This window comes from Bubalus bubalis, chromosome 21 (genome assembly GCF_019923935.1).
Source record: "Bubalus bubalis isolate 160015118507 breed Murrah chromosome 21, NDDB_SH_1, whole genome shotgun sequence".
Classification (NCBI taxonomy): domain Eukaryota; kingdom Metazoa; phylum Chordata; class Mammalia; order Artiodactyla; family Bovidae; genus Bubalus; species Bubalus bubalis.
The window spans coordinates 35,944,642-35,969,266 of NC_059177.1; the positions used below are offsets into that span (position 1 = coordinate 35,944,642).

Genomic DNA, 24,625 nt, shown 5'->3' on the forward strand with positions numbered 1-24,625 from the left:
ATTTTCTGGGATCCCTTTGAAGTTCCAGGCTCTAAGAGCAGATGGTGCTGTCCATAGATTTTTTCTTCTGCCTCTTCTCAAAATCCCCCTTCCTTTCCCTGAAGGGAGCAGATGAGCCCATTAAAACAGGTGCTCTTTCTGCCCATATGCCTCCTATGTAGTATGTGACATGATTTCTACAAGATGGGCTTCCTGCTTCCCCTGGGAACACAAAGTTTATCTTTGTCCTAAGGAAAACTACTGACATGCTGTTGGTATGGGATGGTTCTGCTTTCTGTGGCCCATCCAAGGTAGGATGGCCTGCAGTTACCTCCAGCTAAACCAGAGCCACTTAGCAGGATTTCCCAGTCTTGGAAAATTCTGCCAAAAAGGGATCTCTTTTAGTGCTTTCCATTAGGTCTTCACAGCTATTTTCAGCCCATCTGAATAGCTTTGGTTGAAATAAATTATAAATTGTCATCAGGAGCTTGGTTCCAACATTCATATTCATTAGATTTTAAGGTTTAATGATGATGTGGACCTAAAACAAATCTTTGATTTCTTCTTTTTTTAGCAGTCAAATGTAGTCTCTTGATTTTTGACTTTTTAAATACTGTTTTGTGGGCACATTTGGCTCCTGTCAATGGTGTGGCTTTTTTAAAAAGAAGAGTTTTGGCAACTAGCCAGCACAGAAGAGCAAATCCCTCTTTAAATTAAAGAACTTTATTTGTAAAACAACTTGCTGGGTCACTTGAGCCTGGGATTTTTTAGAAGGGTCCATGGACTGCTTCTTCAGAGCAAACAGACTAACTGGTTACCACAATATGCTTTAGACTGGTTGATTTTGTACAGTTAATGGAAGGGCCATTAATTAATGTTTAGTTTATTGCCTCAACAAGATGTGAATATGTTGTTGTGGAAAGAATTCTAGATTAAGGCTGAAGCCTGCTTAAAATAGTCCATCCACTCCCTGCCCCTTATTTCCCCACTGGAAATACTTCACTTGCCAATATTTGTGTGTGACAGTCAAGAGCATGGATGTGTCTGAATCTGTGTAATACCCATCTCTTGTGCCTTCCCTTCAGCTTCATGCTGTTCTCATTCAGCATTATAGCTTGGAGACCATTCATGCTGTCACTAATAGAGAAAGCTTGTACTTTTTAACCTCTGCTTCATAGATTGGCTGTCCCTGAGTTTATCTAAAACTTCCAGTCATTTCCAGATTCTTTTTGTACTAGTCACGCTGCAGTGAGCAGCATGTACCTGCAAAACTTTGAATGTGGGTGCGAATATTTCACTGATAGAGGATCCAAAGTACCCTTTATTTTATATATGAAAATTGTAAGAGATTGAGGGTTTGAGGTGGTCAGAGTTTTAGAACCGATAAGCAGAGTGTAAATTGAAGTCGTTTTCCCTGACTCCTAACTAGTTGGAGATTCTTTACAAAGTTTTGTAGAGGGTTGTTGGAATCCTGGGCAATGACAGGTCTAGCAAAAGCTCACTCCAGTGAAGTATTGTTTATTCCAATGCACTAAGATCAGTCTGAATTAGAGAAAAATCTATATTTAAAGATGTAATATTAGACCATTTTAATGTGTACACAGTGACCCAAAACTAATATCACTTGATAAAATTCCTTAAGGGAATCTCATTAATGAACAAATCAAAGCACCTAAAGATTATTTTTAAGAAAAAAATGACACATCTAAATTGCTCAAGACAGTTATTCTCATCCATAGGCAAAATATTTCCCCTAGCATGTTAAAATGCAATATATATATATATTGCATTTTATATATATAAATTGTTATGAATAATAAATATTAATATATTCTATAAATAAATATATATTGTATATATATATTGCATTTTAACATGCTAGGCAAATGATTTTTCCTGAGTAAGATAACCATAACCATTTATTTTTCCTCCTGAATGGTGTAAATTAGCAAAGAAGGGTAAAAGGGTTGACATTTGAGGTCCCACCTGCTCTGTGCCAGGTTTGAGGCTTTTAAATATTTTGTCTATTAAATTACCCCAAACGGGCACAAAGAGTCTTTAGTCTCTCCGTTTCCTAAACTGAGGAATGAAGGACGGTAAAGCAACTGCCTGAAGGTAGCCTACGCAAATTTGCCAGAATTGAGCGAGTGATAATCCTTGTCCTACGGTGGCATAGTTTCCTTAAAAGAGTCCTCAGACCTTCTGCGTCAGAATCTCCTGGGATGTATTTTCATTCTGCAGATTCCTGGGCCCCTGACGGTGGGCCCTGGGATTCTGCTTTGATAAGAAGTTGCCAGGTCCTCCATATGCGCTCTGAAGTCCCAGAGCCACTGTGCCATACCGTGGTGACCTCCTTTCAGTGAGATGACAGTCCATCCCAGAAGAGTGGCCCCACTGCCTATGGGGACGAGCAGCCCCGCCACGCCCTCTTGCAGGGCCCTATTAGCAGCGCTCCTCTGGACGGCTTCCGCCTACTCACCCACTTCCGCCGCCCCCCCCACCCCTTCCGCTACTTGCATTGGACTTAGCACGCCTCGTGGTTTGACAAGTCATTTCCAAGTAGAGGTGAAATCATCACTACCTACGGATCGTGTTCCAAAAAAGGTTGACATTTCCAGTGCAAAGTCATCAGATCCCAATACATCAGGACCTGTATTGTGCCTAACACAGGTGGAATCTGCGTTTTGCAATCTAACCTTGGCTCAAACCAAAAATTAAAAAAAGAAAAAAAGAGAGAGGACAGCTTGCAGAAATGATTACTTTTTAAACACCAATAAACGCTGTGCTTTTCCTTTCCAGCCATCCTTGGCCACACTCTTCTTGGTGACAGCTTTCCCATAAGTCTGCCCCTAATGGCTGCTGAGTTTCCCAGAAGTGAGAGCAACAGTCCCTTTCAGCTCTCCCTCTCCCAGTAAAGACAGGGGAGGTTTGGAAGAGCCTGCTAGGATCCATGAGCACCTTTTGTCCTCTGCCTTTCTCTTTCTACATTATTATCTTTTTCTCTCAGCACCATGAAATTTCTCTTTTTACTTCCTAACCATCTGCTTTTGAGGGGCTGGTCCTAGGAAACTGAATAGGAGTTTACTTGCACGAGTGACGTGTGGAGAGGTGTGCCATGATCCAGAGGGTTTCCTAGACTGGCTTAGGTTTGTGATCTGTGTGTGCTGGCAAAAGAGGATCTGTCTTTGTTTTGGTATTCAGCTCATCCAAATAAAGAAGGCATTTCCTCTCCTAAAAGGCAGGGGGGGAAAAAAAGACTAAGAAAAAAATTTCTTTTTTAATTTTAACCATGGACTCCTCTGAAACTAAATATACACCCCCTTCCTCTGTCCTGATTGGTCCTCATCAACTGACAAGTGGATCCTGTGGAAAGGAAATATCTTGGACTTAATTGTAAGTTAAGTCTCTCTTAATCCAGAAGAGCATTTGAGATTCTGTCCAAGTGTTCAATTTCCCAGGCCGCTGAGGTCTGTGAATTTCTTTTCCCAGCCTCCAGGCTGCTGCAGTACAAGTCAGCATAGCTAATGCAGATAGATCTCCTGCCTCTCGCTCTCCTCCTCCCTCTGCTTTGATTCGATATGAACAGCCTGGTAACTCCGATGCTGGGGAGAAATCTGACATAACTCTGCAGATGGCTAGGTTGCCATGAAACACCTGGGGATTGTTCTTTAAGGAAAAGGTAACATTTATATGCTAATGATTTCTCCCCCCCTCCCCCCAACCCCTTCCCTCCTTGTTGCATTTTTTCCAGGACTGCCAGTTCCCAAGAAGAGCCCAAAGTCGGTAAGGACTTGTCAGTTACTTGGTACTGGTTTTTTGGGGGGTGGAGGGTGGGAGGCTGGTGGTGGGAGGAGACGCTATCTGGCTGGACTTCACTAAATGCGTTTTAGAGTGGGTGGAGGAGACAAGAACCAAGGCTCATTTTATTAAGTTCTGGAGCTCCGTTTGGTATAGAAGGTATTATCTGGGTTTGTCTTTAACTGTCCAGTGATTTGTAGGCAGGGTGCAGAAGCCTGGATAAAGAATGCACGTTAGTAATCTTCTCTATATAAATGCTTCACAACTCTCATTCCAATGCATGAGTCTCTTAGATGTTTTAACTTGATATAAATGCTATTGTTTCTTTTGGGAGGAGGGAAAAAAAAAAACCCTCCACCTGCTTCCTGAATAGCATTGCTCTCAACTGGTGTTTCCAGCCATTCACATGGGTGGATTCCCTCCCTAAGCTTTCTTATGCACTGGATGATAAATTATTTAAAAATTGTAAAGCCTGTAGGTTTACGGAGGAATAACTCTGTCCTGTGTATATGCCCATGCTCACATGCAAAATGCCCCAGCACTGAGAATAAGACATTTTCCCCTCTGTGGAAATGTCCTTTGTTGTTTTTCCAGCTTTAGCGGCATTATGCTGCAGGTATAGGATTCTTTAAAAAAAAAATCAATGTTATGCTGTCCTTTCTAATCTGGTTTCCCTGAAGATGCATTACCTAGTTGACATGTGAGCTAATAGCTTAGAGGCTCTAGTGTTCTGCTTGGTGGTGGTGAGCTTCTGCTCCCAGGGCACTGACAACAAATTAAAATGCTACTTAAAAACTCAAAATCTGGAACTCCAGTGCCTGTGCAATTGATCCAGGTGAAAGAACTTTTCCCAAATCTTTAACACTAAGATACAGAGATAGGGGTGTGCTTCCTTGTGGCTTAGAATATTAGGGGGCGGGGGAGGGAAAATTGACAACCTTCTGCCATCCAGGAGCGGAGAACCCTTAAAAACTTTGCAGCTTATGTGCTGCAGCTGAATTTTTCCACCTGTCTCCAAGACTGGCAGCGAGAAGCAGAAGTTTATCAGGAGATGAGAGAGGGGGCTTCCTGCATTCATAAGCCCTACTCCTAAGTTCTCCAAAGAGAAAAACCTGCAATAATTGATGTGATTCCAGTGGCATGATGCTATGGTGATGGGAACATGTGACTTTGGGGCTGCCTCCCTTGTCATTTTGTGTTAATGTCCAAGCTGAGAAGGGCTGGTAGGTGTCCGTGTTGGAACTATGGAGATTCCAAAGCCTCTGTGTGTGTGTGTGCACACGTGTGTGCGTGTATGTGCATGCATATGTGTCTCCCCATCCCTGGGTCATAGTCCAGAAACCTGTTCAGCCTTCAGAAAAAAATAGAAGCACAACTGAGAGAGGTGTCACATGAGCTTGAGTTATCAGGAGTCATCCTTTTTTCTACCCCGCCCCCTGGCATGCTGCGTGATGCATGGACTTACTTTATGCACTCCACATGAAATGGAGTCTTGACATGGAGCGTACTGGGGGAGAGAGCAGTTTGGCACAGGCAGGATGACATCAGTAGCAAGGTGTTCTGTGTTGTTTTGCATTCCATTTAAACTTGCTGTGCAAAAGGATCTTTGTAGATTCATTTGCATCTTTTTTCCCCCAACACATTGTGGAATTTCCTGCTGAACTTAAAGGGTATCAAACAGGTATAGGGGCCCGCATTCACCAAGTCAGTTAAGAATTCCCCATGACCGTTTATTTTTATGGAAGCCGTGTCATTAGCAAGCAGCAAACCAATTACTCAGGCTACGTTCCTAGGGAAAAAGCCTCTCTTAACTGCTTTGCCCACAGTCTGCTGGCTCTTAATTACCACAAGCTAAGAGACTGGTGTGTTGCTGGGTTAGAAAAGAGCCAGCCCCCAGCTTGGGGCTTGTCCTTCCCTGGTTTCTCTGCCAGGACAGGGATGGTGGTTTTCACAGCATTGCAGGCACCCTCTGGCAGCTGCTGCACAAAACTGGGGGGGCTATCAGCCAAGGTCTGCTGTTGCCAGTTAGAGCCTTGCTAACATCTGTGATCAGTAGGAGTTCTGTACAGGTGGGTTGAAAGCTGTTCCCCTTTCCCAGTATGAATTTTGATGAAGTCCTGCCAGAGAGACAGATGACGATGAGATTTTTTTGGGTAGGATGGGAGGGAATCCATGGGGGAAGTTGAATGTCCTGGTTCCAGAACTCCATTCCCATAGTGACAGACAGTTAGGCTGCAGAATGAAATGTACTCTGTCTGTGCCTGGGTTATGATATGCTGAGAGTTACTATTAGTTCTGAGATACACTGTCTGAACTGAGGATGGTGTCTGTTCTTTATTCGTAGAGGCTCCTGATATTGTTGACTTGCTCATGTGACTGACAGCTTCCTTTGCCCTCATATCTTTTTTTTCCCCTAAAATTTCAATAATTAAGTAGTTGGGGTTTTTTTAGAACAGAAGGACTTCTCTTTTTTATCTCATTTCCCCTCCTGGATAGTCTCTGTAACTTACTCTCAATCAGCAATTTCACCTACTAGATTTAGTGTAAATGTTAAATTTATGGTTTATATACTCATGGGGGACGATGGTGGTGTCTTAATAAAATCTTTCTAATTTAATACCTGGACATCCATAGCATCAGGGATTTTTCTGCCAAATGGCAGAGACAAAAATAAGACATATTTGCTGTCAGGTTTTAGTCCTCACTGGGAAACATTTGGTGGCCCAATTTAATCATCTTGACTGGAAACTTGTTTAACAGAGACTCTTTGTCAAAATCGCACACAAGGATTTTGTGTGTGAGAATTGAAAACTCTCGGTGTCACACTAAACTCTGAATTTGAAGTCAGTGTTCACCTGGGTTTGTTCGATAGTTCATTTCCCAACCGTTGCTTTCTTTTCTCTCTTCTTTCATCTGCCCATCTATCCATACATTTCTCTTTGATCTACTCATCCTTTCATCCATCCATTCAGCAAGCTGGTGTTGAAAAACTACTAAGTGTCAGGTTTGGTGTGAGCCACTGGAAATGATGTAATAAATAAGATGGTGCCTTCTTGGAGCCTACAAATGATTTATTGATTGCTCCTTTCAAAAAAAGGATGCCCTGTCACAGATCACTAAAAATTCTTATGCATTTGTTCCATCAATGGATATTTATTGGGTATTTCCTATGAGCCAGACCCAGACCCAGGAACTAAAACAGAAAACATTCAAGCCCTCGTACAACTGGGGAGAGATAAGACGACAAATGTATACTCACCGTCCTCATGAGGCCTAAAGTCTGATGAGCATGTATTTTTAAAAGGGAGCAAAGCAGAAATATAACATTGAACAAGTATACACATAATAAAAGTCATTGAGTGCTTAATGATAATAACCTTAGTGAAGTAGTCATCCAAAGCCATAAAAAGCCATTTAAAAAATTGAGTTAGATGCTGTGATGGGGCTATGAAATTCTTCTGAGTTCCCCAGCAGCCTACGCAATGTAGGTAACCACATTATTTACTTATCTTTTATTTTCAAATAAAAAAAAAAAAAGCATAATGTGTTCACTAAAGAGACAGTATTTTCCTAGTTTTGAAAAAAAGTTCTCACACAAAGTTTTCCTGCTACTGCTGTTGCGAAGTCGCTTCAGTCGTGTCCGACTCTGTGCGACCCCATAGACAGCAGCCCACCAGGCTCCCCTGTCCCTGGGATTCTCTAGGCAAGAACACTGGAGTGGGTTGCCATTTCCTTCTCCAATGCATGAAAGTGAAAAGTGAAAGTGAAGTCACGCAGTCGTATCCGACTCTTCACGACCCCATGGACTGCAGCCTATCAGGCTCCTCCGTCCATGGGATTTTCCAGGCAAGAGTACTGGAGTGGGGTGCCATTGCCTTCTCCAAAGTTTTCCTAAAGGATGCCAAATGATGGGCAAAGAAGTATCTTCAGCGAACACACAGGATGAAAGTAGCAACAACAACAGGTTTCTGTTCCATTGTTCTCTGTCCCTTACTCCTGGAAGGACTGCCAAAGACATAGTTGACAGCTAGTCATTAAAAAATACAAGAGAGAGATGTTAGGCAATGTACACAGTTAAGTAGCCCAGCCTGAATCCTCCTGAATGCTGCCTCTTTCTCAAATTCTCCGTTGCCTTAGTGCCCCAAATGCCACTTGACCCAGAACCAGGACAATGATACAGCCCACTTAAGTCCAAGCTGCAAGGAAAAGCAGTGGGAGAAGTAGATGGTAGAAGGCCTAGGGTTGCTTATGTAAGTCTTCTTGCCTCTCATTGCTCACAGCAGCTCATACCCTCAGCCCTTTGGAGCCCTACAAAATAGACTTTGCTGTTGTATTTGACTCCATTAAAACATGCGTAATTCATTTTCATATTAATCAATACTTCCCTTTTCTTCTCCATTAACTCCTTCCTCTTTCTTGCTTTTTGGAAAAAAATCATTTGACTTAGACCCATAAATGATAAAAGAAAGAGAAAAAAGGACCGTCCTCTGCTTTGGCTTGTATTTGAGACTGATTTTGGAGCAACCTTTAATGACATTGGCCTAATACCTCATCAGCACTTGGAGTTTTTCCTGTTGTCCCTGTAAATCACTGCAGTGGCCTTCAGTCTTGGCAGATACATGAACTGTAAATAATTTTGCTTTAAAAATGGATCAATTTGTCATTTTTAAGCCACATGAATTCTTTTCATCATTTAAGCACCTAAGTGCTGTCTGTATTAGTTTGTTCTTCCGAGCAAATATTTTCAGCTCACTTTATAAGTACCTCCACTTTGAAATCATTCTGTGAAATACTAATGAGCTGACTTTTTCCCCCATTCCCATTTGTAAAATCCATTGCATCTTTCCAATTTCCCTGGCCTGTCAGTAATAAGGAAATCATTTGTTTTAGGGGGATTGGATCAGTGTTATTTTCAAAGGTCTTATAACACAAGTTCAAGGCTAGTGTGTGGCCAAGGACTTCCAAGGAGTTTTCAAAATTGAACCCATTTCTTTCTTCCTAGTTGGCCCTGATGTGATACTCAGAAATAAAAAATCTTGCTCCAAAAATGTCCACGTAGTGATAACAGCTTGTGTTGGAGATATTCAGCTCAATATGTGGTACTCCTTTCCAATCGTTTGTTTAAGCTGGAGACCTAAAGGTAGATATCCATGTCTCTAGGATCTCCTTTTCCTCTACCTAACCATTCCTCCTCCCCTCTGCTCCTCCTCCTCGTCTTCTCCTTTCAAGCTTTCAGCAATGCTTGTCAATCTGGCATCAAAATGTCTTTTGACTTTACTTGTCCCTCCCCTTTGTCGCTGCTTTTCCCCTGGTGTAAACCACCCTCAGTCCTTCACCTGTTCTGTACAGTAGCCTCCTGACTGGTGCTCTGCTTTTACTCCCATGCCCACCCACATATTCTCCAGGTAGTAGCCAGACCAAACTTTGTGGAAATAAGCTGGCTCTTGGCACATCCCTGCTTTAATTTGTTAATGGAGTCTTCCTCCACAGAACTGAGAGTGAACCCAGACTCCTTAGAGTAGCCCACAAGGCCCTTGCATGATTTGGTCTCCAAGTTCATCTCAGGCCACCTCTGCACCCCCCCCTGCCCCCCAACCCCAGCATGCCTCCATAGCCATCTCTCAGTTCTTCTAACAGTTTAGGCTCCATTTTGCTTTGCAGACTTAGCACATGCTGCTTTCAGCAATGGAATATTCTTCCAGAAGCCACCCCTTACTATTTGCCTAAAGGATGTTGCAGTATGTTGTCATCAGTCTGTGTTATTTGATTACTATCCATCTACATGCACATGTACACACACACACACGTACCTCCCCTGGATACATAGGTATAACTTCTCAGATAATATCTCTTTCTTACTTATACATTATATCTTTCAGAATCTGGCTCACAGCAGGCAGTCAGTATATATTTATTGGATGAGGGAATAAATGTATGGCAGGTATTTACTCAAGAGGGGCTGTTCTGGGTGTTCTGTCATTGATGTTCTGGGTGTTTGCACCATCCATGTTCTTAGCATGCACAGAACTACTTCAGCAGACTTGAAAGTGTATGCGTGTGTGGGTGCCAAGTAGCTTCAGTCGTGTCCAATTCTTTGCAACCACATGGACTGTAGCCCACCAGACTCCTCTGTCCATGGGGTTCTCCTGGCAAGAATAATGGGGAGGATTGCCATGCCCTTCTCCAGGGGATCTTCCAGACCCAGGGAATCCAGCCCACGTCTCTTATGTTTTCTGCAATGACAGGCAGGTTCTTTACCACTGATGCCACCTGGGAAGCCCTTGAAAGTATATCTTTAACTATTAATGCTTATTTGGGGGCCAGTTTCTCACCTAGAAAAATGAGGTGAAAGATAGTCATACTATCTTTGCATCTTTGTGATGCAAGTCAGATCCTGTGTTATAACAAGTTCAGAAGTGAATTTGTTCTTATGCCCCAAGTCTTCTGGGAGGTAATCCGGACTGTTGAAAGGCATACAAGATGACTTGAATATGAGTGCTATATAAACATTGCTTTTCTCCTGGACAGTTCTGGACCTTAACCAAATCAAAGACAATGTCATAGCTAATTAACATGTTCTCAGAAAATAAAAAGGTGTATTTTGAACTTCTCCATACCCACCGAACATAGCTTCAGAAAGGTTAGGTGCCAAGATATTAAATACAGAATGCATCTTCCAATTAAGTCATTTTTATAATTGAACTTGAGAAGAAACATAAAGCAAGGTTAAATCTTATCAGGGAAAAGTCCAAAAAGCTTCCAGATGCTCATATGTTTAGCCCCTGAGGGTAGGTTAGAATATTCCAATTAGTGATAGGTTAGTGGTGGCATAGTTTTTAGAGCATATTCTCAGGATGCTGCTTTGCTTTGCTTTTCCACATTTAGGAACAAAGTCTAGATGGGATTCAAAGGGGATGCAGAGGTGCAGTTTGATGGAGAGGCAGTTTTGCAAACTCAGTCTGGATCATATCTGTCATTTTGTGATAAATTGGACCTAAATGTGTCCTTTATGGGAAAGTTGAGAAAAGGTGATAAAATTTTTTAAATGGCCCAAGCCATTTCCAGTAAACTTCATTTACACTCTTTGGTTATGGTGAGGCTGTCTCTTCAGTTAAACACAAGATTTCCAGGTCCTCCATGTCAGATCTGTTACACTGGGATAGCCATCAGAGGGTCTTGGAAACCCCTGAGGTGACGGACAGAATCTCTGTGCATGCCTTTGTGGGCATGTGTGTGAGAGCACATGTGTTCTCTGTTGGAGAAATGTCCAGACTCTTTCAGTGGGACAGGGCTGCCGGAAGAAGGGTGTGAGGTTTCCCTCAGGTAATCCTGCAGTGGCCCTCACAGGGTCCCAGAGGCTTCGTGAAGAGGAGCCTCTGTACAAAGGATGTGAGAGCTTCCAGAGTCTGAGTCCGACTTTAACCGTGAACTGAACTTAGTGATAATGGTCGGAACCCACATTTGTCATTTGCTACTTGTTTGAAAAGCTGGGAAAGGGAGGGCATTTGAAGAGAGGGATGCAACTCTCATGGTAAACCCAGAGGTTCTTCATCTATTGAATTGTTTGCTTTCACTTTTATTTATTTATTTTAAGTTTTTCACTTATTAATTCAGCTATTTTATTTTTTAAAATTTTGAAAAAATTAAGTTTATTTAAAATAATTTTAAATTATTTTAATTGGAGACTACTTTATGGTATTGTAGTGGTTTTTGCCATATATTGACATGAATCAGCCCTGGGTGTACATGTGCCCCCTGTCCTGAACCCTCTCCTGCCTCCCTCCCCATCCTATCCCTCAGGGTTGTCCCAGTGCACCGGCTTTGAGTGCCCTGTTTCATGCATGGAACTTGGACTGGTTGTCTTTTTCACATATGGTAATATACATGTTGCTTTCACTTTTAAAATATCATTTTCCTCCCCTTCCACGTGTTAGTCACTTAGTTGTGTCCAGTTCTTTGCAACACTATGGACTGTAGTCCATCAGGTTCCTCTGACCATGGGGATTCTCCAGGCAAGAATACTGGAGTGGGTTGCCATGCCCTTCTCCAGGGGATCTTCCCAACCTAGGGATCAAACCCCATCTCCTGAATTACAGGCAGATCTTTACCATTTGAGCCACCAGGGAAGCCCCCTCCCCCACCCCTCTCTAGGAGGGCGGAAACAAAACGCTTCCAAATTGTAAAAAGTTACAGTCCCATTAATTCTCCTTACTAAGGTTCATTTCTAAATGAAAACAGGTTTACATTTGGTCTGGATTATAAAAACATTCTCTGTGCATTATGCAAGTAAGAAGTAGGCAGTACAGGAAAATACAAGAGGGGGAAAAATTCCCCCCGAATCCAATATATTTTCTGTTTATGCTGGGATGTTTACACACCCAAAATGGGCTGACACTGCACATATTTGTTTATAATGGAGACCCTTGTAAAGACTGCAGTGAAGAGAAAAACAAATTCCCATACATGTGTATAAGGGGATAGGAGTTGTATCCGTCATTAACATTTTTCTGACTCTGAACATCTTCAGCATGTCTCTAGGGGAAGCAAGAAGGCAGTATTGACCTTCTCAGGAAATAGAAAGGGGATGCCTGGCCCTGAGAGCTGAATTCACCTTGGTGGGGGGCATTGTTGGAAGTTGGCAGAACCAGGTTCTGTCCCAAGCCTTTGGAAAGCTGAACCATCCAGGTTTGAGCTGAGCCCTTGGTCCTCAAAAGGGAACGTGGTGATGTGGGGTAATGGTGACGGTTGTCCTTGCCAGCGTTTTCCTCACCTCTTCATCAGCTTTTCCCTTGCGTCTGAGTGAATTAAGCCTCTCATACCATTGGTTACCAAGACTTCTTTGCTAGTTTAGAATACGTTCCTCAAGTTTCTCCCACAGGCCACACCGAGTATAATTTTAAAGCATGTGTTTTACCTTCATGAAATACATGCCCCATTTTCCTCAACTTGGAATCCTTGCTAAAACCTATATTCAGATCTGTAATCTGGAACACTCAAGGGAAAATTAAGTTTTTGTCCTCCTTGACCTTACTTTGATGTTTATCTCAAAGCAAGGACTGGAAAGGGAAGGAGTAGAGGGACCTAAGAAGTAAATGAGAGGGACCTTGGAAATTTCCATTGAGATGGGAATAAAAGTTGGAGGCTACCTGGGGAGAGAGCAAGGAAGAATGATGTGATAGGACTGATTGTGAGGCCAAGGGCAAGAGTTTGATACTATAAAGAACATTAGAGAACTGGAATGTCTAGGTCAGAGATCTTATAAGCTACTTGATAGGCCACACAGAATCTATAACACAAGCTGGAGGTGCCCTTTTAGGGTAACTGTAGTGTCAGTGTGCTGCAAGAGACAGGACTCCAGGATTTTTCTTTTGAATGAGGACAACACCCACCTGGGCTTACCACATCTTTCATTGGAGAAAATAAGAGCAGAAATTATTTTATTTCCCATCCAGTATTTTTCCTCCCACTAGATTTTGCTCTCCCTTCAGGGGTCCTTTCTGCAAAGAGCATCTCGTAAAATGGGAAGGGTCTTTTGCTGAGCATATTTTAAGGAACAGGAACTTGCTTATTCTAACCGAAATTCTAGTGAAACTCTGTGCCTTTGACTACTGCTTGGAGTTTGGACAAGTCAGTGCACATCTAAGAAGGCTTAGCCCTGGAGGTCAACCCGTATATAAAGTTGGATCTTGGTTTTCAACCAACAGTAGTTATCAGGAGATCAGAGGTGAAATGTGATGCCTGCAAAACTGATTCACTAAGAATTATGAGAGCTCTTCAGATAGTAGTTATTTATATAGTTGTAAGTACAAGCGCACACATAATGCTAGGCATGGGTTGTTTTTTTTTAAAGATCTGATCCTTATTTCTTACAGACTAGAAAGACTGATAGTAAACCCTTAACTAGAGGTTGGGTGTTTTATTATTGAAAGATGGAAAATGCAGGATCTGAAGGAACCTTGTTAACCCTGATTTACTTTCTTGGATATTTTAGCCTTCTATTTAAACCATGCATGATATTTTCTGTCAGATATTTGATTTTAAAATGACAATGTTTATGCAAGTATTAAGATGGAAGGATTTAACTCCTGAATAAAATTCTTTGTAATTAGAAAAAAAGAAGATGTTAAAACAGATACATCTCATAATAAAGAAGCCTGGTGTCTTAGCTGAGAACCTGTGATGAAAATTGGATTTGTTTTCTGCTCCAGCCCTGAAAGCAGTATGTTTTGTGATGATGTCCTTCTATCTGGCCCACCCCTCTATCTGTCTGTCAATCACCTGGAGATTTATCTGCATTCAGCATGAGCCCGACGAAGGTGGAAGCCAAAATGTTGTTGATAAATTTATGTCTGTGTGCACAGAAGTGGTGAACAAAAAGCAAGCTGATGGAAAACACCCACTCGGGGAACCAATAATAATCTTCTCTTCTTGCCCCTCTCACTTGCTTCCTTTCAGCAACCACTGGAAAGAAAAGACAGCCAGAATAGTTCCCAGCATAGTGTCGCCAGCCACCGAAGCCTGCACACTGCCTCCCCCAGCCACAGCACACAGGTGCTGCCCGAGCTCCCACCCGCCGAGGCCCCGGCTCCAGATCAGACCGACAATTCTGGGCAGAAAAAACCAGATCCTTTTAAAATCTGGGCCCAGTCCAGGAGCATGTATGAAAATCGACGTAAGTAGCACCCTGGCTCCTGTCTTGCCTGGACCCCATCTTGGTGCTCCAACTCTGTCTTGAGGGTTGTTGAGAATAGATTGTCAGTGTGTGAACAGGAGAGAGGTGAATCCAGGTGAAAGGTGACAGCATCTCAGAGCAGTGATAGAATCTGCTGGACATTCATGGAGGCTCTGTTCCGTCATCTGTTTGGGCGGGGTGGGGTAGTCATGGATGGTCATCAGATGAAGGGCCTGGGGGGAAAATGGCTTTATTTTTGCTTTCTGTTAGAAGAAGTGGCAGATAAGAGCTACTGCCTCATTAATGCTTCCCTGCGTGGAGACGGTGGCCTCCTTCGAGCTCCTGTCTAGTGAAAGGGCTCTCATATACAATAGAACATAAATACGATTGGTGTGGATTATAAGAGTAATAAGAAGAAATTCAGTGCTTTCTTAGTGGTCTCTTGGTTTTTAAGAATACTTTTAATGTTTTAAACTGTTATTAATCTTTCTAAACATTCCTTTCAAAAAGGAAAAAAAAAGCAGTGGGTATTTGTGCTTTAATTGTTTATACTGTAGTTGTGTGTATTCCTTCAGCTTCACCTTTTTGATAAATATGAACTACTGTTGTCTTATTGGCTCTGATAAACTGAATAGTCCCTGGACTTTTTTTTTTTTTTGCTTTTTATTATGAGATGATTTCCAAAGACTGTTCACCACAAATAATATTCATTTATCTTACTAAATCCATGTTCCTAAAAATGCTTTAATCTTAGGGCGTGCAAATAGACACCCCTTCTCCTTTTTTTTTAGCTGTTGATTTTACTGACATTTTTTCGTACGTGTGGTCAGGACAAAGTAACTATAAAGTACATGCACTTTAGATTGTCAAGGGATAGGAGAGCATGTTTAATGAGGGTCTGCTAAAGGGTCTGATTAAAATTGGAATAGAGAAAGGAATCACTCTGTCCATCCTCGTGGCCCCCACTCCCCTCAGCATAAGTGTCCTTTGGAGTCACAGCTGGGGTTCTCTCCATACAGCCCTCTGGAGAGGCGAGACACAGAGGTGATGGGGGCTATGGGAAGTGCTACAGCCCGCTGCCCACCCACTTGGACTTGGCCAGGAAGCAATTCCCTGGCTGGCTGAAGCAGCTCCTCTGTGACCCAAACCGGACAGGGGAGTGAACCTAGCAACCTGTCTGAAAGCAGGCCACACTGCTGGGTGAAAGTCAGCACTTAGGGGACACAAGGCCTGTCTGCAGTCTTGGTGATGGTCAAGTGTTAGACGTTACCCAGAGGTTCATCTGTCTCCTTTTCCTCTCCAAGGGAGAGACATCATTACCTTCTCACTACAGTAGTATGTGGAATTAAGTACAGTCTTTTGGCTAAGGCTTCACTATGCTGGCAAAAGCCCGATAATTTGAGAAGGATTTATTTAGTCTCTGGACTAGAAAGACCCCTGGAGTATGCCTGACTTCAGGCCAGAAGAAATGAAGTTCCGTTTGGAGATCCCCTGTAAGCAGTATTGCTAAGCATGAACCTGGCGTCTGTTCTCACTGGGACTTCTCATTGATTGTAATGATTTCATTGAAGAAAAGTTTTTCAAAGAGGAGTATGTTCACATTCCCTTTACATTTCCAAGCACATGGCTCCTCCAATCAATGACCCAACTTCAGCTGATGTGAAGATACTGCTTTATTGACCATGTCCCTGCTTTTCTCAGTTAGTACTCATTTATGACTGAGTTTCCCATGTATGAATCTTCTTGCAGTAAAACAAATTGTGTTCTGAAGTGCTGGTGAGGGCTACATGGATTGACAGACAATTCTAACACACCCAAGGAACACGAGGCTCTAGCTCAGATGCCATTTTTACCTTGATGGAAATGGTATTTCTGTTATATCAAGTGGTATTTCTATTATATCAAGACTTTGGTATTCACTTTTTTAAAAGTTTTCACCAGGAAAAAAAAAAAAAAAACTAATTCTGCCACAGCCAGCTGCTCTAAACCTAGATTGAGAAGCAGACCAAAACATTTGGAATAGTGCCTCTTTAGGCCTTGACTTTCTAGGACATCTAAGGAATAGGATCTAGCAGCACAAATGAGAAGCAGTTTTGTTTTTTTTTTGGTGATTAGAGGCTCCATAATTGAGTGATCGTAGAACCTAATTGATGTTAAAATTCACACGGATTTCTTCCTCACAACTAAATGAGGATAATGATAAGATTTCTCTCTTCATGTTATTCAGTATCTATCACAGATTTTTTTTTTTCTTCACAATATCTATTGAATGAACCTACATTAGTCTTGTCTTTTAATCAGTATTTTGCTTTATTCCAGATCAGTTTCTGCCATTCCCACAGGCTGTTTTTTAATCTGCTTTTTTGAAAAAAAGAAAAATTACAACATGTAGCCGCATTAAGTGTGATTCCCTGCCCCTCCCTGCAAGGCAAAGTACTGAAGGAAAACCAAGAAAATTAAAGTCAACGGGAGCACTTTCATTGTACCCTTAATTTATCCCCCTTTTGAGGGGAAAATATATTTTCCTTATATTTCATTTTATTGTGAAGGGTGCTGTGAAGATTCTTAACCAAGTCTCTGATCCAGTTCCTTCACATGGTATGAATGCCGTGAATACCACATTCTTTATATGGCCATCTGTCAAAACAGCAGTGTCCAGATGAATCAATCTGAATTACAGATGTGTTAATAAATCCCTTTGATAAACGTAAATGTTCAGTTAAAAACAAGCATGGAAGTCCCTTAAAAGTCACATTGACTGTTTTGTATTTTTTCTAAATTACATGGCAGTTGTGCATATCTTTAAAAAATGACATTGATGAAGTCAGTTATTTGTAAATGTTCAGGAAGAGCAGCTGGTATCCACTAGTGTTTACTACAAAAGAAAATCTAAAGCTTTCACTTGAAACTTTACCTGTTCGCAAGAGAGTTGGGAAAGAAAAAAATGACAAAGCTGTCATATTAACCGGCTTACACCTGTCCCTTGAGAGACATGCTTACTGATCTCGAATTGGTGTACAGCTCCTTTTTCATGGTTTAAGAAGCTTGGAAGCTCCAGATTTTAAGAGCTATTGTGGCAGTTCTTACTTGTGTATTTGTTCAACTCTTGGCCAGATCTGATGACTTGTGTCACTAAAGAACATAGTATTTTGGTTGAACTGCCAAGAATACATCTGAACAGGTATTAGTCAAAGAATTAATCCCATCAGAAACTTGATACTATTTTAAATGACAAAAGCATGCTTACATTTTTCTCAAAAGGAAATAAGTGGTTTAGATAAATCTCAGGTTCATGACATGATTCAAACAAGGTCGTATGAGAACGGGTACTTGAGAGTATAATTAAATAGGAAGAGCCTTAAGATGGTAATGCTGGTTCAATGAAACTCTCAATGGTACTGTTGTAAATTCTAGCTTTTTGACGAGAAAAGTACCATGAAAAAGAAAAGACTCAAACTATAGTCTTTTAAAATCCACAGCAGCCTTGACCTTTACTGTGAAAGCTTAACTGCACATTCCTTATCAATCAAAACTAAATTAAAATGAAGTAAGAGAAAGCACATACATTAAGCTTTGCAAAATTGTGACATTAATATTCCAGCTATGTCACCTTCGCCTGCATCGGGATTGAGCAAGGGTGAAAGAGAGAGAGAAATCAATTCCACGAATTTTGGAGAATGTCAGAGTAAGGATCCGCTGAAAACTTTCATTTCTGTATTATTATTCATCCTGTTTGATGTTCCCATTGGTCTGGGGGTGGGAAGAAACTCAGAAAAAGGAGGGAAGAAAGAGGGATGCCAGGAACAGAAGTGTTTGGGACTTTCTTGTTGACCAAGCCTAGATCAAAGACAAGGTGAAGTAAAAAAGTGATAGGCATGTTGTAACCAAGTCTGCAAATATGTTGTGTGTCTGTAGTAATGGAGACACCAGGAGGGTTCTCTGCAAACCTGGTGATCGCATTGTCTCTAATTATCAAAGGAAGTCTTTTGACTGCTCTGTTGGGTTGTTGATGGAATTACAAAGGAAACGAGCTACTCTTCCTGTCCCCTGTGCCAGTGCTTAGAAGTAAAGAGAGCTGGATGAGATTTTCTTAGCTCTTCTTGATTTAGACTGGGAAAAATAAAAAGGCGATAGTAATATCAGAAATTTGGTTCTACCCTGCTATCTCCTAAAAACTTAATTCTAATAAAATCTTCCTGAAATGAAGAAGAGAACAAAAAAAACATTTTGGGGGAGTAGTTTAGAAACTGTAATGCCATTGGGAATAAGTGGCAGCAGAGGACAGAGAAGATAAAATAATTCTGTAATGTGTTTCAGTACTGATTGATCGCCAAAGTTCTATATTTGGTACATGGTATTTGGTTGGTGGAAGAATATAATTGTCAAAATGCTCAAGTTCAAGGGCCAAAAGACTTTCTTTGTAACTTATCTGTGTTTGTGTGTGTTTTCCTGAAAGTTCATTGTTTGCATCTTCTGCACCCTTGGGATCTGTCATTGGGCATCTTCATTTTCAATCGGAAGCTCTTTAAGTAAATTTGCCATTTGCTTATTTCTGAGAAGAATTTTTTTTTCCCCAATGGGCTAAACTGTTTGATAAGCCTAAGTCTGTTGGTACATTTGGTGTCACTATAGAATGGGCAAGCGTTCTGGTGTTACATGATGCTGTGATAAAAATAAAAATTGGTCTGGGCTGGAGGTCTCTGCAAAGGTCTTTGCTTGTTCACAGAAAAGTTCAGCTATTTTCAGGCAGACTCTGCCAAGAACCTTGTGTTGGCTGGAAAGCACCCATGGTCTATTTTGGTAATGATTCTCCTGCTTGAGTGAACCTAAGACGGAGACTCAAGTCGATTTAATTTGTTGTTTCAATGAGGCTATTACAGCAAATACCCTTTAGCCAGCTACTCAAACAGAAAGAAAATATTGTTACCTTAGCACGCTCAAGAAAATATCATTCTCAAATTGTGTTTCTGGGAGTACTGTGATGTAGCTTAACTCCATGTACCATGGCGTCTTACAGCTTAGCCCCGGCAATTATAATGAAATGCGTTGGATAAGAAGATTCATTGAAAGCACAGCATTAAGGTAGCTCAAGCACAAATATTGGATTCAGGCTCCTCTGACTTGGATTTACCTGTTCATTTAGTTTCTTTTCTCTTGGCATATTCATTCATTGTACATTTTAAGCTTATGGGTGAGTCCCCAAAATGGGACATCTGTCACCTGCTTAAAATCTGAACAACCACCTTCTTCTTCCCATTGCCATTGTACAAAATCAGAGAAGGTGGAAACTAAATTCTTAGTATCTACACACTCCTTTAGCCCCAAAGCCAAGGAATTAAAGAAACCAGAAATTCTGCAGAGCAGTATTTGAAAATCTCTAAGGATTCACAGCCACTAAATTATTTTTTTTCTCTTTAAATAAAAGATTGGTCATCTTATAGACTATAAAACATACTACAAATACACTAAAATATTAAGTAAGAATTAAATAGGAATAACCCTTTTTTATTACCTTAGTTAAGTCATAATGGTGAGTCTCATGTACAGTAAGCATGGTCTTATGGAAATTACTTTTCTTTAAACAAAAAATGAGATTTCCATTTCAAAACCCTGAACTATTACTGCATTTTGAAAGTAAAATATCAAGTTATTGGATAATAAATTAGTACTTACAATGTTGAAATATAGGCAAATCATGGAGTAAAAAACTCATTTAGTGACGAAATATGGTTCATTTACATAGAACAATTTGTTGTTGCCATTGATCTTAAGGATATAGAAGGCTGGCTACTTTTTTTGGTAATAGTAGTGAAATCATAGTAAATGTTCTAAATTGGGAAATATTAGGATGTTTGAGAGTAACTCGTTTGGCATAAATGACCTAACAGATCATGTTATCAGTGTGTTAGTCTTGGTTACTTTAAGGAAAAACAGAAGTTTTTTTGTTTTTTTTTTTTTAAGTAGTTTTTGCCATAAGCTGTTTTTTTTCATCTTGTAGTTTATAACATCGGCACTTAACAGGTCTCTTGAATCCTCGTCCCCAGCCTCCGCATCAGAGGTCAGTCTGACTTAGCATGAACTCCTTCCTCAGATATGGGCACCCACTTTGTGGTGCAGAGCATGATAATTTTAATTTACTAAATTCCTCTTGCAACAATACCCAGGAGAGTGGCGAGCACTGACTGCAGCCTTCATCGGGGATAATTTCTTGATGAGGAATTATCAAACAGTGATTAGTCCTTTGGAAAAAAGAAACAAAAAACAACACTTCAGGCTCAATGACTGTCCCCACCATTTATTTTCGCTCACCGTCCTCTTTTATTTCACCCGTCCAGATTATTTTGTTTGCTTGTCTGTGTTTGAAAACTGTCATCCATTCAGGCACCGTCAGTATTGGTCCTGTGACTATGTTCGCCTTAGGGCTCTGATTCCTTTTATCACAGACATAATCTCTCTCTTCCTCTCCCTTCTCTGCAGTTCCAGATTATCAAGAACAGGACATCTTCCTCTGGAGAAAAGAGACCGGATTTGGATTTAGGATTCTGGGTGGCAATGAACCAGGAGAACCTGTGAGTCTCTTGTCTCCCCGCCCCATCCTGTCCCTCACAGTACTAATTTCTAAGAATTCAAAACCAATTGACAGCAGTGACAGATCACCAAAATTCGAGTTCCACTAGGTGCACCCAAAACTGTTCTCATCTTTTGAAAAAAAAAAAAGTTTGATTTACAATGTTGGTGTTAATTTCTGCTATTCAGCAAAGTGACTCAGTTATATATATATCTTCTCTGGCTCTTTCATCTTAACCAGTGGGAGTTATTCTTTGGGTTTTGTGGAGCTCTTTCTGTCTTGAGGAAGAAGAGACTAGATCCTTTCTAAAAAGTGTGTATTCATGTTTGTGGAGGGCGGCAGCTGCAGCATCTGTAGCTCCCTATCAAAGAAACGGAAACCAAAAAAAGCAAAATAGGAATAGACATCAACGGAGAACACAATGGCCTGATCCTTCTGGGCAATTCTGTTAAATCTGCCAGCAGGTCGTTGGCTTTGTATATTGAGTAGCTAGGACATAGAAGGCACTTCACAAGGCATTATGAGAGATTAGAGAAAGTAGGAGCACTCTCTTTACAAAATTAGAGAAAGAACTCTGAACAAGGATCAGGAGACATTTAATCTCTCCGGGCCTCATCTTTAGAGTACATTGAGGAGACCACCGTGAGATTCTTTGGAAAGGGGAAAAAAGAACTAAAGATAAGTATTGTTCAAATTTTCCTCATCACAATAAAAATAGTTATCATTTCTTGTCTGCTTACTATGTGTCAGTTGCTATGCCAAAGGCTTTTAATGTACATCCTTCTCATGTATGCATCAAATCTATGAATTTATCCCCATTTTAAAATCATGAAATAAAAACACAAAGATTAATGTGATGTTGCCTGGGATCACAGAGTTAGTAAATGGAGGGACTGGAAAGGCTGTGATTCCAGAGTCCGTATTCTTAACCGCTCTTCTACCAAAGTTCTTTGTAAAAGATATATGTCATGGAAAGGCCGTTGTGCATTATTACCTGGTGAGAAGGCAGGGAAAACAGATGTTTTAGCTAAAGTTTGTGATGTGCTCTGTCGCTCAGTTGTGTCGTCTAACTCTTAGCAACTCCATGGACTGTAGCCCGCCAGCCTCCTCTGTCCGTGGTATTTTCTAGGCAAGAATACTGGAGTGGGTTGTCATTTCTTTCTCCCAGGAATCTTCCCGACCCAGGGATCGAGCCTGTGTCTCTTGTATCTCCTGCATTGCAGGCAGATTCTTTACCACTGTGCCACCTGTGAAGTTTAGTGACTGGTTAATATAACAATACCAAGACACTAAAAATAAAGACCTGTTCTGCATACCAATGCTATAGACTATGGAAATAGGGATGTCCAACCAGACTTTGCTTGATTCACCCTTTCATTTAACAGTATTTATCGTGCATTCCCTATTGCTAGGCACATGCTGACCTTTAAAGAAAAGTTGTATTACTGTTATACTTAGCAGAATTTTCTGAATAGAAGGCTTATAGAAAAGGAGAAAAAGTTTTGCCCATGAAGGGAGTAAAATGATTGATTTCTGCAAAGGGGAAAAAAGAATGAGTCATCAGCAAACCACAGATAAATGTCAAGGAAGCAAACAACAAAAAGTTATTTTTTTGCACCACTTAAGAATTATTGTACCACCTAGCACAGCAGCTAGAACCCAGTGAAGGGCACGGATACAGACACAAATGAATGGACTGAATTTTGCTCAGAGATGTGAAGGCCATCATTACCCAGACAAGCCTTGTTTTATTAAGCTTTGCAAAAATTACGTTTTTTTGCAAATTGGAGTTTGGTGCCAACCTTCCATTGTCAGATGATGGTTAGCATTTTTTACCACTTAAGTTTTTGTTTTTTTTTTTTTTTTAATTAAGGTATGTACCTTTTTAGACATAATACTATTGCACACTTACTAAACTACAGTATCTGTGTTTGTTTGAGCAGTTAGTCGTGTCCCACTCTTTGTGACCCCATAGTCTGTAGCCCACCAGGCTCCCATGACCATGGAATTTCCCAGGCAAGAATACTGGAGCAGGTTGCCATTTTTATCTCTAGGGCATCTGTCTGACCCAGGGATTGAATCCATCTCTCTTAGGTCTCCTGAATTGGCAGGCAGATTCCTTACCACTAGCGCCGGGTAAACATAACTTGTATGCATTGGGGAGAAAAATCATGTGACTCACTTTGTGGTGATACTTGCTTTATTGCGGTGATCCGGAACTGAACCCACAATGTCACCAAGGTGTGCCTGTAAGAGTAAACCAAAAAGGTTAGTGTTTCATCTGTCATCTAATTACTCAACAGATTTATATTGGTCACATCGTACCACTGGGTGCTGCTGATACGGACGGCCGTCTGAGGTCTGGGGATGAATTAATCTGTGTGGATGGGACACCAGTCATTGGAAAATCACACCAGCTTGTGGTCCAGCTTATGCAACAAGCCGCCAAGCAAGGCCACGTCAATCTAACGGTGCGGCGTAAAGTGGTGTTTGCGGGTATGTTTTTCATTCATTCCTTTAGACGTTGCCTTGTCACTTTATGCACAGAAGAGGCCCCCTTCCTGTGTCTGCCTCCTCAAGCATCTATTTTAGCAAATGTTTGCAAATGTGATTAAGCACAGAATTTCCAGATGGTTTGCTTCTCTCAAACCTTGCAAAACCACTGTCACTCAAAAGTACTGTAATGTGCCAGCCGTGCATATCCAACAAAGGCTTTTAGAGGAAAGCTAGTTGAATATATGTTACGTCCCTCCATCCCCTTGCCAACCAGAACTTAGTCGTTGTCTTCATCTGATGAGAATTCTCAACAAAGAGGTCACTGTGACAGGTGAATTGTAGCACCCAAATAAGAGAGCAAAAATCAGTTTCATGCTGCCAAATAAGCTTATAAAAAAGTTACTCTGTTGTTGACAGTCATATGTATTAAACTATTTTAATTTTTTACTTTTTCTCTATAAGAAAGCTGTATGGCTAGCCAGTTTTAGGTACTCTTTGATTTCTTCCTCTACACCCAGAAGTCCTATACATTCTTAACTCAAATATAACCTGTTTTGTAAAACCCTTGGCAATTCTCTACTCCCTCCAACTGCCTGCTGATTTTAGCCTTCCTTTCTTGCCATCCTTGGCAATCATGGTTTACTTCTGTGATAGGATCTGCCATTTTGAGACAGTCCATTGAGTGTCTTCCTTTCGCATTCATTCATCACCTTTGTTGGAAGCCCCCACCTCCAAGTATTCAAGACAACCCAGAATGCTGAAGAAAGAAATTCCATGTTATATCAGTGGAATTACTGAAAAACTATGACATGAAATTTTATGAATTCTCCATAGCTATGGTACTAGTGAAACAGCTACTTATCAAATAAAATCAACTGGCTCCTTGTTTAAGAAAAATTAGTAGGACTCACTTCAATGGTATATAATTAATTTCAAAAGAATTAAGACATCAGGGTCCAGTGTGAAAGCCCTGCTACCTATTGCTGCCATGGAAAGCAGTGTTAATCATTTATGTCCTGAGAGCTCATTTCTGGTGTCAGGATAACATAGTGTCCCATGTAGCCAACAGCAATCAGAAATGACTTTAGAAATGAGTTGAAAACTTTTTATTT

General features: G+C 41.0%; 1 protein-coding gene across 16 annotated transcripts in view; it reads left to right on the forward strand.

The window, feature by feature from the left end:
- The window catches only part of MAGI1 (membrane associated guanylate kinase, WW and PDZ domain containing 1), a 642,924-nt gene that overhangs the window by 591,963 nt on the left and 26,336 nt on the right, over window positions 1-24,625 (forward strand). For 12 of the 16 annotated variants that reach the window (XM_006077265.4, XM_025272540.3, XM_006077266.4 and 9 more), the window contains 5 exons: window positions 3,731-3,762; window positions 14,233-14,449; window positions 18,051-18,134; window positions 20,927-21,018; window positions 23,321-23,513. In XM_006077265.4, coding sequence (XP_006077327.1) covers window positions 3,731-3,762; window positions 14,233-14,449; window positions 18,051-18,134; window positions 20,927-21,018; window positions 23,321-23,513 — 618 coding nt within the window. The remainder of the gene's footprint in view (window positions 1-3,730; window positions 3,763-14,232; window positions 14,450-18,050; window positions 18,135-20,926; window positions 21,019-23,320; window positions 23,514-24,625) is intronic. The other 4 variants (XM_006077261.4, XM_025272538.3, XM_006077262.4 and 1 more) reach the window with 1 other exon arrangement.